Source organism: Alligator sinensis, unplaced genomic scaffold (assembly GCF_000455745.1).
Source record: "Alligator sinensis unplaced genomic scaffold, ASM45574v1 scaffold516_1, whole genome shotgun sequence".
Classification (NCBI taxonomy): Eukaryota; Metazoa; Chordata; order Crocodylia; family Alligatoridae; genus Alligator; species Alligator sinensis.
Window position 1 is genome coordinate 581,008 of NW_005841957.1, and position 9,039 is coordinate 590,046.

A 9,039-nucleotide genomic window follows, 5' to 3' on the forward strand; every position below is an offset into this window, starting at 1 on the left:
GGAGGCTCGAGTTTCTGTAGCATTTTGTTGTTTATTACACCGGTGGTTTGGGTGAGGCTATAAGGGGTTGGAGGAGGCCTCATTGGGGACTCACAACGAAGTGTGAGGACCCCAGCGCCAGAGCGGGCGCAGTATCCTCATCAAGGGACCCACAGTGGTGTGGGGGCCCTGGCGCCAGTGAGGGCGCAGCTTACGGGGTGCTTAGACCCCAGCCCCAGGAAGGGGGCAACCTTGAGAAGCCCAAGTTGGGCACAACGAGCCCCAGGAAGGGGACAGCCTTTTAAGAAGCCCAGTGCGGGCACGGCGAGCCCCAGGAGGGGGCACTACTGAGAAGCCCCAGTGCGGGCGTGACAAGCCCCAGAGACGGGGCATTATTGAGAGGCCCCAGTGTGGGTGTGGCAAGCCCCAGAAAGGGAGGCAGCACTTAGAGAAGACCCCAGAGAAGGGGACAGCACTTGAGAAGGCCCAGAGAAGAGGGCAGCAGTGCAAGAGAAGGCCCCAGAGAGAAGGTCACTGTACAGAGAAGGCCTGAGAGACGGGCATGAGTAAAGATAGAGACAGACCAATGTTGATTCCAACTGCAAGGCTTGTGGTGTAGTATAAGGGGTGGTTGGAGCCATGCATAGCCCATAAGGCTAGGGTGCCCCAAAGCACCCATTTGCAGGAGAAGACCCACAAGGAGTCCGGGAAATCATGGGGTCTGAGTCAACATAGAGACGTGTCCAAGAGAGCGTAAGGCAGCCTCCCAACCTTATCTAACAACAAAGACGTGGCAGGTGAGAAACAGAGGGTGCCCTTGGGCCAACTAGGCACGGAGAGGGGGCCTTAAGGAGATCACGGCCCTCCTACAGGACTCTGCCGTGACAGTGAGTAAAGAGCAGGACACAAGAAACCTTGAAGTGTACCCCACGTAGGGTACAGAGAACAGGGAAGATGGCACTGGGAAAAACAACCTGTTACAGTTTCCTTGGCCTTTTGTAGATATTCCTCAGTTCCACCTGAACTTGGTGTAGGTGAGCAATCCAGTCCAAGGCTGCTGGAACTAGAACTATGGGTGGAAGGCCTGAGTGTCCATGATGGGGGCAAACCATAGTTAGTGAAGAAAGGGCTCTGTTTTGTGGTGGCATGAGGGGCACTATTATAAGCCAATTCTACTGTGGAGAGGAGGGATATCTAGTCATCTTGATAATTTATAAAGCAGCATTAGTTCTGCTCCAAGGTCTGGTTTGCTCATTTGGTCTGCCTGGTCTGCAGGTGATATGTAGAAAAGGTCAAAAGCCACACCTTTAAGTTCTGAAACTATTCCTCCCAGAACTGAGAGAGAAACTGTGTCCCTCTACCAGAAATTATTTATGCTGGTAAGCCATGGAGATGAACAATGTTATCAAAATAAAACTATGGAGTGTCTGGAGCTGTTTGCGTGTCTATTTTTGTTAGGGAATCAACTACAACCATGATTGTGGTGTAGCTCAAGCAGAGTAGTTTGACTAGATTCCCTCTCAGAACCAGGAGTTTGGGTTCAGATAATGAATATACTCACCCAAATGGAAATGAGGTGCCTGGTTACAAGTCACTGGGAAGTCATAAAAGCAGTGTCTTGCTTCTTGTCAAAAAAATCCTGAAAATCCAAGTATTTCATGGGTAGTGAGGATTTGGTTGTGGACCCATGTGGAAGTGAGGTCCACAGACACTGAATGGGAGATGGTTAAGCAGCAAGGGATGTGGCTGCCCACGTGCTGAGTGCTGAACTCACAGGAGCACAGGACTGCTCCTGAGAGTCCTCTATGTGCAATGAGGGGCAGTGAATTCCAGCATCTCCACCCCAAAACGGACGAGGAGGTCATGAAGGGCTAGCCACAGTAGGCTCAAAGTAAGGAGGATGTGACAGGACCAGATCAGATCAAATTAGAACATCTCCTCATACTATCTATACTACCAAAGGAACTGTTTTCCATCCTGTCTGGACCAGAGGAAAGAATAAAGCCATCTGTGGCTTCCATGACTTCTGCATGGCTTTCTATTGTACTAAAATCCAGCAATCTGTGGTGAACTGGATATCCTAGAAGTTCAAGGAGGCCCCTGAATCCACCATTGCTGACTGGTGAACCTCTGCTATAGCCAGGGGATGGAGATAAAACATCACCTGGAGGTGAGGGGGGCAGTGTCATATCATGGCAGTAACCCTTGCAGAAGACAGAACAGGGCAAACTATATAAAATTGAAGAACATACCCCATTCCCAGCTTGGGTGTTAGGGTAGTTTGTCATATTTTATGCTTTCAAGTTGCACTTGTTTATACAGTAGTAAATTATAGTACTGTTTAAAGTTGTCTTTTATATTCAGCCTAAATTTCTGTATAGCTTCATTGTCATCTGAACTTTCCATTTTGCCAGTGTCTGCAATATCAGCTGGCCTTGCCCCTTGCAAGCGGCTTACGGCCTTGATGTTTCTTTCCTTTTCTATTACTGAGAAGTTTTTCTAACACAACATAGTAATAGTTTTGTTACTAGCTCAAAGTAACTATACTTGGCGCTATCCAGTTGAATCAGAGGGATGAAATGATTGGATATGTTAATGAAATGTGATAAAGGAAACCAATGGACAATGACCAAAGTAAGACATCAGAAAAGAGCCAAATTAAGAGGTGTACTCGTAATGAGTCTGTTGAACAAAGGAATATGCTGCGAGGATAAAATATGGACAATATGCTGACTACAGAGAGACCAATCCAAAAGCAAGGAGTCAAATTAAAGAAATGTATAAAAGGGGGAAGCAAGTAAGTTAACTGTGTTGTTGTCACCATCATTGTCATCATGAATCCAGATTTCAACACCAATCTGGACCATCCCAGCCAACGATGCACCCTTTGCTTCAGGAACTGAGTGGGGAAGATCATTGTACTAAGTGCCTTTCTCTCTTTAACTATAGAAACTGCTAAGATAATACTTGTTGTACTAATAAAGTTAGGCTTTGATTTTAGGACACTGAGTTGTCTGTGTTTGTATTTCACATTCTATTTAACGGCTAATTGTGCTTTAACAATCCCAAAGCACTATCTGGTGGACAGTGGTGCTAACATGGGCCGCTCTATTGAGCCTAGGTCCTGGAGTTTCCTGCCTGTGTAGTACACCTTCTCTTAATGGGACATGTAATGGCCACATAACCTGGCTTCCTACAAGAAAAGCATAGGCCTGCAGCTTGTCAACAGCTATTTTCTGTCTCGGATGGCTCGGAGTCTCCAGTCCAGCTACTCCAGTCAGCTTGTGTGCAGCCCTTCAGACCATCTTAAGGCCATACTCTACATGGCCACTGGGTCCCCACTACTCTGCCCCCTCACTGGGTCCTCTGGGCCTTAGGCATCTGACAACTTACCTGCCCCTCCCCGCCCCCACATTGAGACACCCAAGGCCTCAACAGTCGTAGGCTGTCGGTATACCTGGAACCTTCAGGGCATTACGTCCCCTTGGGCCTCAGGTGTCTATCAACTTATCTGGACCCTGCCTCAGGCTCTGCTCAGTGGGCCTGGGCCCCTGTGCTTACCTGTCAGGGTGTGCTCCCCTAACCCTTCCCCTCCATGGAAGGACTGAGGCTTCCTTGTGCCTCATGGTTCCCCTTCACTCGGGCTGCACAGGTGTGGCAGTTCATGGAAGCAGCCCAACCACACCTTCCAACCCCAGCAGGGTGCAGTTTTAGGTCATTCCCCAAGACCAGAAGCCCCCTGACATCCCAACTGTTCCTATCCTGTCCTCTGGGTATTCCTGAGCAGCAGTTCAAGTCAGACAATGCTCTGATCTGGCTGCTTGCAGCAATTGCTGCTAGCTTTACTGCTCAAGCCTGCTCTTATTGCTAGCAGTTGACCCCTCTCCCCAAATCAAGCAGTTTTCTGTTGGCCATGTGACTCCTGATTGGGGAGTGCAGCCACCTGCAGGCTGCCTCTGCTGCCTACTCAGGCCCTTTGAGTGGCAGGCACCAAAGGTGCCCTGCCACAGGTCCCAATTCAGGGTTTTCACATGCCCCATCCTCCTCTCTGTCCGCCAGCACTCTATACAAATGCAGAGGTCCACGAATTAATCCAGGCTATTGGGGGCCTTGATCCTCGCCAGCTCATCTTTTAATTCCTCATTTGGTCTCTGATAGGCAGCCTCTTTACACTGAATGTCAGAGGTCAGTTTACAGAACTCCATCAAATAACAGACCATGGGTTCATATTTCAGAGTCTGCAGGGAAAGCTCAGTTGACTTCACCTGAAAGGGTCTCCAGACAGCACAGTCATGGCCTCAGTGAATTTCTCCAGGTCATCTAACAGGGCACTGGACCCTTCAAAAATGGAAGCCCAGGCACAGTTTCTGCCTGCCAACTGTCTGTTTACCAAGTTTACTCTAACTCTGCCTCTGAGGTAACTCTGAGGGCACAGGGAGAACAGGATGGTTTAAGAAACCCCTAAACTTCCCTGGGTTCCCATCAAACCGATCTGACAATAAGGATACGTAGGGATGTTAAGAAGCAGATACAAAAGGGGTGACCAGAGCAGCAGTTTGCACACCTGGGCCCACATGTCCAATTTATGCTTCTCCAACTCTTCAGTTTGGGCTAGCATGGCTTGTTTCTGTACATGCAGAGCCCCTACATGGGACTGCAGGTTCTACAAGCTGGTCAAACCCTGGCTGGGGAAAGCAGTGGCAGTGGGGGGGTGATTCCATATTGGGTATTAGGAGTGCCTCCCCCTGGGAATGCTGGTAAAGGATCCTTATGGGCTGCTCAAACTGTAAGCAAGTGAGCACGAGCAGTCTTGAGGAGTGTGCAGTTAGCCAAGTACCTGAGCCTGTGGAGGCTCCAGATTTGTGGCCAAGGTGCTCAAAGGAGTCAAACCAGGTGGTTAGAGTCATGCAGCTAATCCAAAACAATATCTATATTCATATTCCAGGTCAGACTGAAGGCCAGGAGCCAGGGAATCCAGACACAACAGAGTGAGGTACTGGGGTCTGAGGCTTACAAACTCAGCCCAGCTGCCTCTGCAGCCAGTCAGCTTAATCTTCACAGCTGGTGAAGCATTCTGGCTGGGTGGCCCTACTTTTTTTTTTTGTGCTAAAAATTAGTTACAGTAAAAAGTTTAAAATATTTCAGATTGCTCCTGCTTTATACCTGAAATATCACGTTGATTTTTGGTGTTCAGTCACTGAAAATGTTTTGATGAGTAACAGCTAACTTAAACCTTAGACAAAAGAATCTCTACAGAACATTACACATTAGGTTGCTTACGGCAAAAATAGATCCTTTCGAAAGTGTATATTGAAGTGCTAACCAAAGAGTTATTCTTGCATTCAAATTCTATATATACTACTGTACTCCTGTCCATTAATTAACCATTGGTTTGAATTGTGTCAATTTTTTATAGTAGTTTTATGTGCAGTATGATCAACTTCATTAAATTCATATTATTTCACATAGCAGGACTGGATTTCAACTTAACATTTGTTTAAAACAATTTAAGTAAAAGCAATATGTTGGGCATTTTTCCTTACGTGCTTATTTTAAAGATTTACAGTTGCTATATACTTAAATGCCTGAAGTGGCATATTGCAGGATGAAGTTTATAAGCCGTTTTCCACCTCAGTAAACAACATAAAGTTGTAAATGAGATTATCTTCCTTAATAATGGCAATATTTATATTGTGTTTACAAGCAGTACAAAAGGATTCATAGACTTGCACAGAACACAACATGAAGGAATTAGTTTCCCACTATCTCATGTAATGATGAGTACGCTAACCCTTAACAGGGGAAATTGTGCTTCTCCTATACGTCTGTCTGCTGGGGAGAAAATGAGAAATTCTGAAACTCTATAAGGAAGACTATCACTCCTACCTCAAATCCCATAACAATCTGACAGCATAAAAACATCTTTTCTTTTTTTTTCTTTTTTTTCAAACGCTGTTCAACATCTTCATCAGTGGCTTGGACAAGGGGGTAAAAAGCACCATATTCAAATTTGCTGATGACACTAAGATGTGGGGGGATGTAGGCAGGCTAGAAGGGAGGAATAGGCTGCAATTGGACCTGGACAGGTTACAGGGGTGGGCATATGAGAACAGGATGGGTTTCAACACTGACAAGTGCAAGGTGCTGCACCTAGGGAGGAAGAACCAGCAGCATACCTACATGCTGGGGAACTCCCTTCTCATCAGTGCAGAAGCAGAAAAGGATCTTGGAATCATTATTGATGCCAAAATGAACATGGGCTGACAGTGTGGGGACGCGGTCAGGAAAGCCAACCGCACCTTGTCATGCATCCACAGATGCATCTCAAGCAGGTCCAAGGAGGTGATCCTCCCCATCTATGCGGCACTGGTCAGGTCGCAGTTGGAGTACTGCGTCCAGTTCTGGGTGCCGCACTTCAGGAGAGATGTGGACAGCATTGAGAGGGTTCAGAGGAGGGCCACCCACATGATCAGAGGGCAGCAGGGCAGGCCCTACGAGGACAGTCTGAGGGACCTGAACCTGTTCAGCCTCCACAAGAGAAGGCTGAGCAGGGATCTAGTGGCCTGTTACAAACTAGTCAGAGGGGACCTGCAGGTATTGGGGGTGTCCCTGTTCCCCTGAGCACTACCAGGAGTGACTAGAAATAATGGTCAGAAGCTGGCAAGGGTAGATTCAGAGTAGACATCAGGAGGCGCTACTTCACTGTCAGGGTGGCTAAGATCTGGAACCAACTTCCAAGCGAAGTGGTGCTGGCTCCTACCCTGGGGGTCTTTAAGAGGAGGTTAGACGAACACCTCTCTGGGGTCGTTTGACCCCACTACTTTTTCCTGCCATAGCAGGGGGTCAGACTTGATGATCTGCCCAGGTCCCTTCCGACCCTACCAACTATGAAGCTATGAAAGGTAAGAGCAGCCTGGAGTATGAGAAGATAATTCCTTGTACCCAATAACTGGGGACCTAATTAACTCACGGCAAGACAAAGCCATTTTAGTAGCTTGCTTGCAGCACAAAAGGCCAATTTAATGGGCATTTCCTGGAGGCCCTACCTCTCACTGTAGATTAGCTGAGGACCCACCATCACCTCAGATAACCAGTAAGTCTCGAATTAAGTAGATCCCTACCAATAAGAGGTCAAGCCTATAGGATCTTTTCCCCCCAATCCTTTGCACCTCCTACACAGAAGTGCAAGGGGGAGGCCAAAAACGAAGTCAGAAATGTGATACAACACTCAACACTATGGATATTATTGGCTGTAAAGCAGTCCACATGAAACAGGAGGAGCAGTTCACCATAATCCTAGAACAACCTCAGGATTATCTCAATTTACACCACAAGCCATGCTGATCAATAGGGCTGTGCCTCTCTCTGGAAGCCATAGTACAAAACCAAGTGTAGCAAACCTGAAATAGGATGCAAGTCTTGTCTTGCCATGGCTATTCCTCTCTCAGACCTCAGTCCATGTGATCCCTAACAACTGAGGAATAAATACCCATCCCAAAAGTAGAATTGCAAAAAGTATATGTCCCAATGTCATAATTTCACCTTATCTGAACATTCTGACTATACCAGATCATATTTTAACACCTAAGAAACTCCATATGTATCTCAAACATTCATTTGCTGTAACGATTGTTTTTATTCCTTACACTTATCCAAGTTATTGTCCAAGTGACTCCTGGACACCTCTACTTTCAGAAAGACATCTTAACTTGTGACCGTCTACTCAAGAAGAAAAATTATTTAGGCCAAAAACTCTGCTCTGCAAGAGCATGAATTAACCAGTTGCTTCCTATTTCAATCCTAACTACAACATCCTGAAAAGGAATCCTGCCTTTTGCCATGTTTAGCTCCTAATGTGCATTTTAGGTGAAGAAAACTATGTGCTTAGATTCTGATTCAACAAGGTAAGCATGACTATAAATCCATTAGGATTACTCTTATGCATAAAGTTAACTATTGTTATTCACCTTGTTGCATGTGATCTTAAAGAATAAGGTTTTGGGTTTAAGACTATCCAGCCTTGAAACCACAGAAGCAGTGAAGGAGCAGTCATCAAACAGTAACCAAGTAGAACTACAACATGTTCCATACTAAGGATAGCCAAATCCTTGTGGGAACTGCTTCCCTGGGGTAACTAAATCTCATGAAGCAAACTAATAAAAGACTCTTAAATGGAAAATGTCCTCCTTTTACCAAAAGAAGGAAAACCATTAATCAAGTAAGATTTTATAAACCATAAACTTTAAAAACACAGTAATTAACATGAATGCTAAAATGTACCACAGGTATAAAAGGAAAAAGTGAGGGATGGTAATATGATGAGTACGGACAAATAGAAAAATAACTATCATTTTAGGATTTAAAGAGACTACCAAGATTACAGGTTCTCTCTGTTGAAACATGCGGTTAAATGTGGATCATGCGAAGATGGGAGGAAAGGAATAAAGCATACAAGTTACCTGCAAACAGAACATTGTCTCTGTGGCTGCAGAGCAGTAAACATCACAATCACGGAGTAGTTACGAGGCGGAGCTTTTACAAATCTTCTGAATTTGTCTCCATTCATGCGGATAACTGAGCGCCTTGAGCTCCATTCCATAAGCTGTTCCACCTTTTCAGCTAAGAGATTCTGTAATCAAGTACAAGAAGGAAGGCTGGTAAGCTTAACAACATCAAGCACCCTGGGGCTAAATTTTGTGCTTGTACACACTCTGTTCTTATTCACTTCAGGGGAGATGCATCCACATTTTTCTAGCAGAATTCAGCCTTCACTACCTCTAAGTTAAAAAGCAAAAAGGTTTTTTTGGGTTTTTTTGTTTGGTTGGGGGCGGGGGGAGCTGTTTTATTCTGTTTTTAACATAATGTCCAACTTAAATGGATCCCCTAAAAAGGAAACACTTAAACCATATGTCTGGTTCACTGAACATATTAAACCTTATTAAAGCTAGTGTAGGAAAGTTACCTGTGTCTAGAGGAGTGGGCACCTGTGTAGGGCCTTCTTACAACACAATGCATGACACTCAATTACTACTGGAAGCAAGTCTGTTTGTACATCAGCAC

The 9,039-nt window shown here is 45.5% G+C and overlaps 1 protein-coding gene across 1 annotated transcript in view; it reads right to left on the bottom strand.

Annotated features, from left to right (window-relative positions):
- The window catches only part of TUSC3 (tumor suppressor candidate 3), a 230,268-nt gene extending 221,664 nt beyond the window's left edge, over positions 1-8,604 (bottom strand). The window contains exon 1 of the mRNA XM_014518476.2: positions 8,439-8,604. Within this exon, the coding sequence (XP_014373962.1) occupies positions 8,439-8,578 (140 nt within the window). The 5' untranslated portion in view covers positions 8,579-8,604. The remainder of the gene's footprint in view (positions 1-8,438) is intronic.
- Between the last annotated feature and the right edge of the window lie 435 nt (positions 8,605-9,039).